The sequence below is a fragment of the Rhamphochromis longiceps genome, linkage group LG14 (assembly GCF_057381845.1).
Source record: "Rhamphochromis longiceps isolate RC_006_pf linkage group LG14, R_longiceps_female_GT1.1, whole genome shotgun sequence".
NCBI lineage: Eukaryota > Metazoa > Chordata > Actinopteri > Cichliformes > Cichlidae > Rhamphochromis > Rhamphochromis longiceps.
Window position 1 is genome coordinate 36,293,859 of NC_140570.1, and position 14,704 is coordinate 36,308,562.

A 14,704-nucleotide genomic window follows, 5' to 3' on the forward strand; every position below is an offset into this window, starting at 1 on the left:
GCAGGTTGATTTTTAAAAATTCATATATTCTTTTTACTGAGAATTGTCATCAAAAATCAAAAATCTTTAGGAACTCGTGAACTTTGCATTTATGTCTACTGTTCCATTCTCAGCAACTTGATTTGGTAAGTCATTTAGTTACAGCAGATCAGATAAGATATCAACACAGCGAGTGACGTGTTTTCACATGTCAAAAATGGATCTGTGGTGCAAATGTGGTAAAAAAAAACAAAAGGTTTAAGCTCCTGATGTGGTCAACACAGAGGAAGAAAGCAGACTCAAGGAATGAAAGAAGAAGAGGACAAGAGAAAGAAAACGTACTGACTCAGAGCGAAAGGCTCAGAATGAGAGAAAGGAAAATCTCCTCTCGCTCTCTCGTTATGACACTTCATTATAACAACGGTCACTTAGTGTGTGTGTTTGAGAAAGATGTCTGCATTTCTGCTTATGCGTCTGCATCTGTGTGTGTGTGCATGTGTGTGTGAGGTGTGAGTAAAATCAGAACAGTGTTGAACTCGTTTGGGTGGACCAAGAATTCACACGAGGTCCAGTTACTGCGCAGGCCCTCCGAGGACACAAACGAGCTGTGTGTGTGTGAAAGACAGATGAGTATGCGAGTGATTAGGTGTGTATATATAGTTGTCTGTGGTTACATAGTGAGAGGTGTGACTTTCTAGAGAGCTGGATAGCTGAGCTAACTGTATATAGTGTGTGTGTGTATCTGCGTTCTTTCCACAAGTGTGTAAGTGTGCGGAAGGGTTCCTGCAATGTCACTATTTAATGACAAGGGACAAGAATACGTGAGTCTGTTTGGTCTATGGGGAAGACCCAGTGGAACACATTTCTACAGCTGTCCCGCTGCTTGCGTCGATGCCAGTGCCATCACTTCCTGTGTGATCTGTATCCTGTTTGATATTTAGTTTCACCTGCTCATCGAAAGACATTAATAGAATTTCTACATTCACCCGTTGGAGGCAAATCGCTGACCATACAGCCAGAAAACAGCTACGTGATGCAGTTTTATTTTCTTACATCTCCACCAAACAGCAAAGGAATTTTCCTGAGTCACATGAACCTTAGTGGGCGTGCCTGACTACCTTTTCTCCCTACTTTACAACATCAGTCCACATTATTTTTGTGTCCTCAGATCAAGTATCCCTGTATCCTCCGTAAAGTTTATCATGTAATGCATTCGCTTTTTTAATCTTTCTTCAGGATCGTCTTTATGTCAGTGAACAGCCGCTGGACTTTCATGCTGACACGTCCCTGCTGCGAAAATGTCACGTTAAATTATTAAGTGACAAAGGTGTAATAATGGTGGTGTTCATTTCATGAAATCACACGTTAGTTAGTGAAGTCTTGCCTGGAAGTTTTGACCATCAAAATCTTAGATTAATGTATCCAGATGTGACAAGCAAGGAGCTGATCTGGCCGAGAAACAGTGCTCGTGTGCTACTTTTCGACTCTAATGGTGACCTTAACCTGAAAAATGAAGTCCCAAGGTAAGACATCATGGAAACCAAGAGTCAGCTGCAGCTCTTTCTGCAGCCAGAGGAGTCACCCTCTGCTGGCCATTACATTTCTGTGCCAATACACTTGCACACAGGCTTCACTTTTCAGACCTGTTCACCTGGGTGTAATCACATTTTCATCAACTGGTCCATGTAGTGTTAACTGCACGATTGCACCTCCTGCTGATCCAATTGAGTTCATACTCTCTGTCTTCTAATTTCTGTCATTAATGAAACCTGAGATCCTCCCTGCTTTTCTGTGTTATCATGTAGTGAAGCAGGTTTCCCCGTTATTTCAGATACAGTACATGTTTTTGTAATAGGCTGAAGGATGTGTGACACAGAGATTGATTTTTGTCCAGTGAAAGTAGTTGCAAAACACTTTTTGCAACAAAACAAGAAACGGGCGTAAATCTCAAGGAGATCTTATTTATTTTTCCTTGTAATATTTGGTGACAACTAAAAGAGACACTGTCTCTTCTCTTCTCTGTCAGACAGGTGAAAGAAATTTTAATAAAAGGACACATTTGCTGTTTGTACTTTGTATGTTTGCTATGCCCAACCCATACACTGGTACATGAAGAGAGACCTCTCCTCCCTGGAAGACCACAGTTTAATTCGAACAGTGTTTTCCTCTCTGTTTTCTACTTGTTGCTCAGAGCACGCTGGCAGCTCTTAGATGAATGTGACAGCAGGTACAACAAAGTGATGGAGAGACAGAGAGAGAGGAGCAAAAGTGGGGATAGAAAGAGGCAGCAATGAAAAGGAGGAGAGAAAAAGAAAAGGGCGAATAGCCGAAGGCTAAAGAAAAGCAAAGCGGGTCGAAAGGAGGAAAAAGAAAAGAGAGAAAAATTTGGGAAGGGAGGCAGTCATGGCATGTTTTCAGCTGTTTGCTTGGCCTGGCCTGGGTCACTTGGGCAACACTGATACCGCTGCCAAAGAAAGGAAGACAAGAGAAGAGAGGGAGAGAGGAAAGGAGGGTAGGATGACTGGAAATGGGAGGAGAGGTAGAAAGGGTGGATGCTGAAAACAAACTGTGAGCAAAAGCTGTTTCTGTTTTTGTGAGAACAAACTGAACGTTCCCGCTTTGATTTAATGAGTTGGGGGAAAAAAGAATCCTGCACAGCATCAATGATTCAGATGTTTTAGAATTTAGGAGCTAGAATTTGATCAACTTGAGAATAAATAAAGAGGAAGGTTCACAGACCAGAAGTATATCAGACAGTTCTGAGAGGAGGATGCCTTCAAAATAAAAGTCTTGATTTGAGCTAATGAAGGTTCATTCAAGAACAGTGTAAACTTTGTGGTTTAAAAGAGAGTGATAAGAATACAGTAAAGAAATGAAAGAGAAGTGAATATAAGTAAAAGAAACTTGAGAAATGTACAGACTTATTTAGTTAATGTAAGTATTAACCATTTGAAAATCTACAAAACATGTTTTTACCTGTAATTAAGTTAAACTTATAGTTATGTTGTAAATGGTGCCTGCATATGCACAGAAAGGCTGGAGCAATGTGACAGTGTTTCCTGCAAAAATAAAGGTCACAAAAGTTCAAATTCCTGCTGCAGCGAACATCTGGCTGCTCCTGTTATCACAACTTTTGAAGGTTTTCTATTATTAAAGGATTTTTTAACAAGCAGTGGCAACCTCATTTATCTTACTGTTAGTAATGTACCGCTGCCCATTTATCACAGATTTTTAGAAATACTTTAAAAGCCATGTTTTCAAAGAGCTCTGAGCTGTGCTGCTTGAAAATATGGATGGAAGAAGTGTTCGTGAAGTCAGCAGATAACCGGAAAGGGACTTTGTGGACTGGAGGCGTGAAGGACACGGAGGTGGAGATTGGACGGAGAGCAGCAGGTCTCTCCAAGTGAAAAGCCTTACATCAGAGCAGAGGAATTCCTGCCTTTTCTTCCAGCTTCTTTTGTTACTCTTTAGAAAGAGTTGCCTTAGTCTTCTCGCCGAGTGCTCTGTCACTGCCGGACCTCTAGACAGATAAAAGATGGGGGGAGGGCGGAGGTGATGGGGGAGGAAGGAGATGGGGGAGAATGAGTGAGCAGAAACAGTGAGGGAGAGAAGGGGAGAGAGGATGACAGGAAACCATGTTTTTACAGTACCTTGGGCTGCTTTAAAAACAAAGAACGTGGATGAAAGGATCGGCACAACTATCTGAGTAGGTCCTCCAACAAAGAAGAGAGCTGCACAAGCCAGAGTTTATTATGAAAAAAATAGTAATGCTGAATAATTATTAGGTGCAATAATTTGAGTAACTACTTATAAAACTGAGATCATTGTGTAAGTTGGCCTTTTATGGATTAATTTGCTTGCATTCTCTCCTCTGCAGCATCTGATGCTTTTATAGTTTTTTATGATCCTGTCTTTCTCGGTTCTAAATGATTTTGTACAATACCTCTTCAGATTCTTGTTGGATTGCTCTTATTGTGTGTGTTTTTGGATATTGTACTTAAGGTGGTACCTCTAGTCGTGCTTTGTTCTGCTGGGTTCTTGTTAGTGCTGATTGGTAGTATTCACAGCGAGCACGCCTGAGAACAAAAGGATTTTATTATTAAAAACTAGCATTCAGGTCGAGTGGACGCCGTAATCTGGAAAGAGAACATTTTATGTCGAGACTATTCACACCTCAGCCTGATGAAAACTTTAGTTTTTCCTGTTTTGCTGTTTTAAAGCCAGTAAAACTCAATAAAGACCAGTGAAGCTTTGCCCCCAGGCTAGTTGTCCACGGTAACTCCGGGATTTAATATGTTTTTCCTAATTGACCATGATTTTGTCTGGTGTAAATAATGTGGGGGCTGTTGGGAGAGTGTGTGTTACAGGCCCGTGGGCACTCGGGGAGACCAGATGATTCTGTGCCAGCTTGTTACAAAGCAACCATCACATTTTCATCCACGTAAGCTACAGTGCTGGGACGCACTTTTTATTTTTGTCTTTTCTTTAATGTTTCTCTAGAACTTTTTGTTTTTCTGGTTTCCTTTCGTCTTTGATTTCTTTTGCTTTCTTTCTGCGACTCCCCCTTGAACCTTTTTCCTTCTCTTTGGTTTCTTCTCCTTGTCTTTTCTTATTCCATATGTCAGCTCTTCTTTCCTTTTTTCCTTCTTTACATAATTCCTTCCTTCCTTCCTTCCATTTTCTTCTCTCTCTTCTTCTTGTCTTTCTGTCCTCTCTTCATTTTAATGAAGACTTGGTTGGCTGCAGCAGAGAACAGGTCCAAGTTTCCTTACTGCCCCTGATTACATCAGCACATGCAGTCATGCTCTCTCTCTCTCTCTCTCTCTCTCTCACTCACACACACACACACACACACACACACACACACACACACACACACTCTTTTTGGAAAAACAACTCATGACATCACCAGCAGCTGCCCAGCTGCATAAAAGAGTGTGTGTTTGGTGTATGTGCACAACAGTGTGCGTTTCTGTGTGTGCACGGTCAGAGGGGTGATACTGTTAGTTGCCTAGGTAACAGAGCAGGATCAGTCAAACAGTGAAGACCAACTCGAACAAAACTTCGACGAGTTATGCAACACTTTGCAACAGTTTCTAGTCTTCTATCTCGCTCCATCCCTCTATTCCTCTGCATGGTCCCACGCCTCTGCTTTTGCCCCCACAGCTGGAACAGCTGTTTGGCCCATACACCTTTTGTAACTCAATATGGAAGTCAGTGCAGTCGTTTCTATTGGCTTATTAAGGTTTCAGTCAATGAATCCATCCATCTCTTGTGACAGAGGCCTACTGGTCAGCTTCAGCCCTTTTATCCCTTCAAAGTGCTGGTCTTACTGTGGGACAGGAGGAAATTAGACATACATACATAAATTATCAGTTCATTAATTTTAAGAAAAACTATTAGAGTCAGTTAACAGGCTTGTTGGGCAACATTAAGAAGGCTACTCTGTTACTCTATTGCTTTATAACACTGGAAAGATTGACTATTAAAAAACAGATCAATGGGTAAAATGTTGAATAAATCATAAAGATAAGGAGTTTAATTGTATTGCTAGAAGAAATGCCGAATTTGTACTAATCAAAACTGAAAAATGTTGTAAATTACTGAAAAATCCAGTGCCTGCCTCTTCAGCTGTATGTTTGCAAAGTTTAAAAGTTTAAAGCAATACTTTTAAGACACATGTGACAATATGCACGACTAAACATGAGCACTGAGCGCTGAAACGTTAACAAAGCTCACAGAGTTGAAACGTATCTCACCAAACTCCTGCTGCTTTGAATCTTTGGATTTTAATAATGGACTGATATTGATTTAATAATAGCAGGCACATAATAAGGTGTGCTAAAGAAATGTAATAACCGCATTTGAATGAGACTTGGTCAGATATTCACTTGTAATGTCAGAGTAGCTTCGATGAAAGATTGAATCCAGGAGGCCAGTTAGAGGTCAGATACCACCTCCTGCACCAAACTTCAATTTTAAATTTGTGACCTTCATGTCTTTAAATTTATTCTTTTTCCCATCAAACTTCTCCCTGTCTGCTGTTCTATATTGGCTACTGTAGTTTCCTAAGCTACTTTATATACTCTTTAAACCCCTAAAACAACAAGGTGTTAAACTGCACCCCTAACAGACGGCTAATCCAGCAGATCTGATCAAAGGTAGCCAGTTAACCTGAGCTTATCCGCAGCCTAAGGAGATCCGTTTAATGAGCTTACATTAAACCAGCGCCACGTCTCACTGTGCTTCCAATCGGCTCCAATGAAGCCTTAGAGGTTATTTATATTAAGAGATGGAGACTCACTTTCTCTCTCCCGCTCAGACTGTGGCCGTCTTCTCGCCTCAGTTTTTGTCTCTTTATACCTGCTTTCGGTCATTTTGCACCTGTCTGTGTCTCTCTAACTGTCTCCCTCTCAGTTTTAGCTTGTGGCGTGAATTTGTCTTTGTAGAGGAATGAAAGAAATCAGCAACAAAATAAGAAAAGACAAAAGGAGAGAAAAGGCAAATAAGTAACCACAAGAGATATTTGTTTTTTTATTAATCAACTGATAATACAAACTTAACGAGTGATGTTCAGGTAAATTATAAATCGTATGTAGGTCACGCTCAAAGCAAAAGCCAACATTTCTCTGCACATCTTGCAGAATCTCTGCTTCTTTGGTCTCTCCTAGTCTCTGTTTTTCTGACATTACTTTGTTATGACAGGTCTCACAAAGGTTTCCCTCTCTGCATCCCAGGCTGTCTCTCTCCCTCCTCGTCTCTGTTTGTCCCCCTCTTTCTCTGTTGTCACTCCATTTTGACATCGGCATCGTGACTCTGTGCTGATCTGCCTCCCCCTCTCTGCGTTTCTGTCCATTTCTTTGCCTTTGCGTCTCCCTCCTCTTCGCTTGATGTTTTTTAGATGTGACAGAAGTCGTGTGAACCTCTGTATTTCTTTCTATCATTTGTCGTTCTCTCTGCCACTGATGTTTTTTCCATCAGAGGGGTGCTGGAAGTAAAGAAGCTGTACATCTTGGCACAGCAGGCGATGAACATCGTGTACCTGTGAACACAGGACCTCTGGCGTTTCTGTCACATCTCGTCTCTGTTATTCCTTTCTGATGTTTCCCAAATATTTTTTTTTAATTTTTTTTTTAAGTTTGAAAACTTTCTCCAAACAGGGAACTTCGGGGATCTAGAGAGCTCTCGGGGGATTTTTTTTTTCAAATGAGTCACTTTGCAGGAAATTACCAGAATATATTTGACAAGTTGTTTCGCACGTTCACCGCACTTGCTGCCGGTTTTCAGCCGAGCTGTGGTGGAAACCAGACTGTTTACGCCTTTAGTGGTTGCTAGAGCTGGAAAACAACATTAATAAACCAAGAAGAAATACGTTTTTTCAGGTCATGGCAGCTGTCTCACTTTTTAAGGAGAATTTTCACATTATGATCTGTACATTTATTAACAGAAAGTATTCCTGAGAGACACAGTTTGCAGCTTCATCTTGTCAAACCTTCCTCCAATCTCTGCCTTAATTTAACATTTGCTTCACTAGATCAGGACATTTTATCCACTGAGGACTGACTGAGTTCATACGGATTTACTAAGGCTTTGCTTATCATTTATCATTTATTAATTTGTTGTTTTATTCATTAGAGATTCAGAACAGAATTATAGTTAAATTGTATAGGCCTAGATTTTGAGGGAAATGCAGGGCATAGGTCCTGCTCATAAGACTTGTTCTTGTTTACAAGTTGGCTAACTTAATGCCTACTTTTGTTATTTGTTGAAAATGAAGTGAACTGATACAGTCAAGAGTTATAAATTAACTGAAAAATAAATTGAAGGCCACTGTTAGAAACTGAACATATTTATTGATGAAGTGAACAGCTGCACATTTAAAGAGCTTACTTTACCAAACAAAGAGGAAAGGATGTCGGTTTTCATGCCAACGCAGGAGGAATGTTAAATGACAAAAATCGATCTACTAGAGGAACAAATATTCAAACGTAATGCAGATTGCTTGAAAGACTTGCATTATGTTCCATTATAGTTTAAATTGCCAGTGGGTGCCTGACTTTAGCACTTTGATTTATATAAAACCATCTCCACATTAAAATGTTGCAGACAAAGCCACACATTTGTATATGAAAATTCACCAAAATGAGCAAATGAATTGCTTGGCCTCCAGATTTTTACTGTTTTTGTACATTTGGAAGTTTGCAGGAGGCATTTTACAAAACAATAAAAATAGCAAAACTACCCCAGCCTTTACTACATCGTTAAGATCAAATTAGCTCATTTCTGAGAATGCAAGTTAATAGGATCGGAGAGAGGATAATGTCATTTTTCTCGCTTTAATGTTACCGAGGTAGCACATTTTCAACATCTTTGACTTTTAAAGCCACAGGAGCAAGTGTGACATTTCAGTCACCGTGCAAAGTGCTTTCAGCTACAGCAGCCCCAAAGTGGCCGTGTCTCCACCCCCAGCTGGACAAGAGTGGACAGAATGAATCATGGCTGCCGGTTGTAGGTTGACCGCTCTGTTTCAATTAACAGACAGAGAGACATCTTTGTTAAGTGGACGCACTGCAAATACATCAGTGTACTCAGTGCAAGCCCACAATACTTACTGCACGGTTATCCTCATCTCATATTCATTACCCTCGTTCAAAGTATTCTCACTGTAAACAAAGCAAACGTTAAGCGTCTTCCTTCTTCCGTTTTCAGTATTCCAGTAGCAGAGGACATGCGTGTCCCCTCCCACTGCAGGATAGTTTCTTTGATCTCTGTCGTGTTAATGTGGCTGTTATTGTTCTCTTTTTTTTTAGCACAGAGGGACATTCTTGTGTCAGTCATCTTACAGTTTAGTATGCATCACCATACTGAGCATACATATGTTGCTGTGAGTCAGAAATCAGAGGAGAAGCAGCTCTCTGTGCTTTCAGTCTGCTTCCTACGGTGCCGCTCTGGTCATCAGGGAGAGGAGGAGGAGGAGGTGGAGGAGGAGGAAGAGAGCAGTGGAGGAAGGAGTGAGTCATGTTAGTTAGACTTTAATAAAAACAACTGCCAGAGTCCACAGCCTGGATCATGATGATGATGATGATGATGAGTGTTCTGGTGTTGAACGAAATGCTGTTGGGTCACTTGGTCACTGTGGAAATTGCGAGCTGAAGTTCACGTCTGTTATGAATTTCACAGCCTCTTACTTTTCATTTCCAATCACCGTCACCCTCTTCCAGAAGTTAATGCTCCGGGGGATGACCCTTGTCGGGGTTTTGTGTTTTATGGCTGCCGGTTTGTGCTGTGCGACACCAGACTAGTAGCTGCAACCTGTGCAGTAAATTGCATCCAGAAAAACAATTGCCAGTTAGTTAATAGAAACAGCAGCACGAGTGGATAGATTTCATTGCTATTTCGAACTCGGTGGCATCATTCAGCTGTTGCTGGCACTGTTGCATGTGTTTCATGATAGGAACTGACCAACCTCCTGACCTGAAACTTTGGAGCTTAGTTCTTTGTGTCTCTGATGTGTTTCGTAGGCTGTAACGCTTGCTCCTTTGTGGTTTGCTCCAGTCTATTTATTTGTGCTCTGTTCATAAATCATAAATGTTTGATTTTTGTCATCTTTGCACTCACGTTTTCCAAAACTTGGGGACATTATCTCATTATGAAATGCATTTCAGTGGTGCTGCCTAGCTGTTGTTGCTGTAAGTGTAACTGGTGTTTCTTTTTACTGCTCTTGTTTCAATTATCCGTGCAGCAATGTGAAAAACGTTACCAGCAAGGCCTGACAACACCGCATGAAAGCACCTGCAGTTTTTAAACCATAGTAAGAAAGCACAACTTCACTATGTCCACACTCGTGAATAGCAATGCTATAAATAAGGACTTTATTGTCTTTCTTCCTGCCCTGTGTTCTGTGTCTAAGAAATGCCCTTAAAACATTATGTAAACACAGAAGGTTTAACAACATTGAACAGATATTACTTCAGCAGCTGCAGCATGTCAAGTCTGGAAAAAGCTTCCAGCCGTTAAAATGTCAAATGATGAAGTTCGTTTTACAAGGGGAAATGCTCAAGTCATATACAAAGACACACACACAAACACATAGTGATGTTTTTGCACCGGCGTAGAACTGACTGCCAACAGAGCTCGCTCTCTGAGGGATGCATAAATTCTATTATGTTGGTGCTGTTTTGGCATTTGTATGTTGCTCACTGTCTACGCTTTTCCTGCAGGGAAATAAGACATTGAGACACGAGAATGAGCATGATAATTAAAACACAAACGGCCCCTTAAAACATGAACATAATCAGCAGCCTTTTCGTGTGTCTCTTCATTTAGCAGCTAAATTAAATTTTTTTAAATATATATATATTTTTTTCAGTCTTCCTGCTTTGTGAGATAACAACTTCCAGATAAGATGGTAAAATCTGTGTGTACAGTTTAAAGTTTAAAGCTCCATAAGTTTAGATTACACAAAGTCTGCACATGAACTTTGGTTAATGTTGGGAGAAATAAGGTCAGGATATCATCTTTCTATCATCTTTTCTGTTCTTATGTTTGTTCTTTGTTCATATGTAGCACACAGCAGGCGAGAGCCAGTTCACTTCTCACACACTGTCACTATTGGAGATACTCAATTTGGTTTAGGCGAGGGAGCTGCCCGAGCAGCGCATGCTGGAGCCAGGACGCAGGATGCCTGTTCCCTCACTGTGAATTCACCAGACAATTACCTGCTGATTCTCACACACGCTTAATCGGATAGCATACAGACTTTGTAGCAGGGAGCTGGCAGGTAAATTTCTGATCTGATCGAGTCGGACGTACGCTTTCTTCATGTGCGTCTGCTTGGTGATGTCTAGAGTGGTTCAGGGCTGTAGCAGTGTGTGGGAACGGCGTTTGGTTTCTCCTCAGTCTTTCATCAGACAAACTACCTGCTGACAGTCTAATTTATTAACTGGCTGGGAGAAGAACGTGGAACAACCAGAAGACAAAGACATTAATTTATCTCAGGAGCTGAAGACCAAAGAGAAAGAAAACTAAAAACTGTTCAAATAACACAACTCCAAATGGATGCTCTAATTTTTCCATATCTGTTGGATGCATACATTTAATAACTTTACATGAGTGGTAATGTGTCACAGTGATAATGAACCCCATTGCTTCAAATTATGCACCAAGTTTAATGTCAATGCGTGAAACAGTTGCTGAGATATGAGCCTACTTCCTGTTTGCTTCACAGCTCGATTCACTGCTTCAAAAGTCAAAAATCCGTATATCCTTTTCTTAAAATCCAATATGCTAGAAAGTGAGGAAAGAAAATCAATGTGAGTTTCATTTCCAGAAAATGTTTAGGCAAAGATGGTGATTAGAGTGCTGTTACACATTAGAGTGCCACACTTGATTATGTGAAATTACTCACAAAAACCAAAAAGTTTATTTTGCTAACACAAAAATGACTCAGGGACTATTTCTTGATTCCAGTCTGGGAAAAAAAGGTGTGCAAGAAATTATAGCAGTGCTTTGGGATCCGCTTGGCCTGCAATGAAAAGCACAATGTGTTTTTTATTAAATGCATATTCACTGATCTCTGTGTGAATATTTTTGTAATGGGACTAAGCAGGTCTTTGTTGGTGCAGCACAGCTGTACGGCAGCTTCAATATGATCTCCAGTGACAGAATGGCCTTTTCTGCTACAGTCTCACACACACACACATGCATGTACCCATATTTACAATCTACACATAAAGACAAACCCACACTCGCACACTCATGCCAAGACAATGGCCTGCTAATCCTTGCTTCTGATTGGACGGGTCCAGATTACCCAGAGGGCACCAGCTGTCAGGGAGAGACGAGGCCCAGTTTCCTCAGTATCGTCACACACGTACACACACAGACACACACTCCGATGGTCATGCCGCTCCGCTCACTGATACTCACTAAAAAGCAGAAAGAAATGTTCACCAACACAACGGTAGCGCGAGGCTACAACTGAGAACTGCCAATGTTTAGCTTGATTTGTTGGCCTGTCGTCACGCTCAAACTGAAGCGTTCAGCTGCTGTCATCAGAGGCTGTTTGTCACTGCTGTCACCAAACTGTAAAAATAGGAATGGGAAGTAATACCGCTGTAAAGCTAACAGGCATTGCAAAGGTTCGGCAAGGCCAGGTAGCCAAATTCTGCAAATGCGTAATGTGCTGTGTGTTTTATTTTTAGTGTCAGTTGTCACAACCTCTTCATTCTGCATGTGCAGCTCTTCATCTGAGGGCTGTCCACTAATTAACATATTCACCCTTTAGAAATGTTTCCTTGTGCAGAATTTTACAAACAAAATCCTAAAAGCACTGAAACAGTCTCTCTTGGCTAAAGAAGCTCTTGTTCGGCTTCTGCAATATGTCATCAGTTCCCAACACCCTTGCACAAATATAGCAGTTTAAAACCCACAATCCCTCCTCTCCAGTGCTGCCACACAGGGCCAAGCTGGGCCAAACCGAGACGGTCCAACAATGCAGGGAGAGGCAAGGGACAGGAAGAGCTAAATGACACGCTGCTGGGCCGAGATAAGAGCAGATCCTACTAAGTACTGGACTCAAGGGGGAGGGGGAAAGAGAGAGATGAGAGAGGGTGAAGAAATAGGGATAGAGAAAGGGAGATATAGTGAGGGATGGAGGAAGAGAGTGAGGAAGAAAGTGTGTGTGAGGACAAAAAAAGTAGAAAAAAGAGGAGAGAGTGATAGTAAATGATAGAAAGAAAGAGATTTAGTTTCAGTGCGTTGTTAAAGTGCAGCCGGTCTGAGAGGCTTTGCATTGGCCTAAATTCTCCTCTGTGTCTGTCTGCCCTTCTCTCTGCATACAGCGTGTATTATAGCAATTGTATGCATTTTCATTAGGCAGAAACCTATCTGATTTTCATTGTTCTGCTCCTCCAGCACATTGCTATGAGGTCATCTTGTGCCCCGTGGAGCTTGAGTTCCAGTTTAATAAAAGTTTTTGCTTGCATTATTTTATCAGATTTCATTACAAAAAAGAAGAAAAAGTCATATAGAATTTGTGTTTTTTGTCCGGTCTTATTAATCATCATAATCTTACGCATTGACTCCTCTTTTATTACATCAAGAAACAATACAGTGAAGAGGTAATTCAGTACAGGCTTTTCAATTTAATTTACACTTTAAAATTGCATTACGGTAATAATGTCCATGACATTAATCCTGAACTGATGTGCTTTGCGATTCTGTCAAAAGCCATATAAGTGGGTTTTTTTGTATATTATTACAATTTCTGCAGCTAATCTTTAGCAGATGCAAACGTCATTAAACTGAAGCTAAAAGCTGCATTTTGATTTTCTTCTCCTGCTGAAGTAGTGGAGGGCGAATCCCCCGTGCATCCACAGCTCTGCGTGATGTACTTTGTCCAGCTTATTTGGAGCCGATGCTCAGTTTTAATGCACACACACACATGTGGTGTACACACTGAAGCAGAAGCTTGGAAATTATTACAGCATGTTTGATTTTTTTTCTTGTGCCCTGGGGATTAATTTCCTGATTGGACGAAATCCTGGAAACAGACATAAACTGAGCGATGCTGATATGTTCAGAAGAAGGAGAGAGGAAATATGAACCCTGATTTTTTCTGTGAGGTGAAGAATATCATGTTTTACTAGCTTTCGTGGACACTGCGGCTAATTAGCTTTGACTCCGAACAGCTTTCTCTCTCCCTGGCAAATATACAAACGCACGATGTATTAAATCAATACTTTCATTTGTTATTTGTGTAATTACAAGTTTGTAATTAGGTTTTCTGTTGTGTTTTTTAACAGCACCTATACAAAGTTCATTTTTCTCCACTTCGATCTTTTGTTCTATTTCTTGATAGTTGGTGTTTTCACCCCCTCTCTCTCTTTGTTGCTATTTCCCGCTGCTGCAGTGTTATTTCCCAGTGGGGATCATTACAGTTTCCTGCGATCTTTTCTTATCTCACAGTTGTTATTTTTTGAATAGAAGCATGTGCCATGGCTGGTTTTATTTCTATTCAGCAGCATAAAGAAGATGAAAACAGAAAATTCTGAACGTTCAAGTTAAACTGAGAGAGCTGCGTTACATCAAACCTCTACCTGCTCTCTGTGCTTTCCCACCAAGCTGCAGAAACCTCTCTGAAATGCTGAGAAAAAAGCTGGGATACAGTCAGTCATAATTTCAAAAAGATCTTGTAAATATAGGAATCACATTGATAGAAATAACTGCTGACTAAATTATAAGGATTGCCGTCTTCTTCTGCATGTTTCTTGCAGTAGCGCTCAGCTGTGGTGTGCTGCTGCCACCCTGCTTTACAGGCTTGCACAGCACGCTGATTCATAAAAGTACTCAAGAGATTAAAAGTACTCATCTGAATGGTTTCATATCGTGACAAGTGATGATTATTATTTATCTTTGCTTGAAATGATGATCACGATACCACTAGCCACCAGTTTAAGCTCACACACTGACCCATCCGTGTGTGTGTTTGTGTGTGTTTGTGTAGGCACAACAGAGCGTGTGTGTCTGATCCAGGGGACTGTGGAGGCACTGAATGGTGTCCATGACTTCATCGCTGAGAAGGTGAGGGAGATGCCTCAGAGCACCCAGAAGACAGAGCCGGTGAGCATCCTGCAGCCGCAGACCACCGTCAACCCGGACCGAGTCAAACAGGTCAGTCTCATTATAGGATGCAAGGAAAGCCAATAAAATACTAATGTTCATG

At 41.0% G+C, this 14,704-nt stretch overlaps 1 protein-coding gene across 3 annotated transcripts in view; it reads left to right on the forward strand.

Annotated features, from left to right (window-relative positions):
• nova2 (NOVA alternative splicing regulator 2) overlaps window positions 1-14,704 on the forward strand; it is an 86,927-nt gene that overhangs the window by 44,622 nt on the left and 27,601 nt on the right. For 2 of the 3 annotated variants that reach the window (XM_085380181.1, XM_085380180.1), the window contains one exon: window positions 14,486-14,652. In XM_085380181.1, coding sequence (XP_085236307.1) covers window positions 14,486-14,652 — 167 coding nt within the window. Of the gene's footprint in view, window positions 1-3,975; window positions 4,421-14,485; window positions 14,653-14,704 lie in introns of those variants that run through there. The other variant, XM_085380182.1, reaches the window with a different exon arrangement.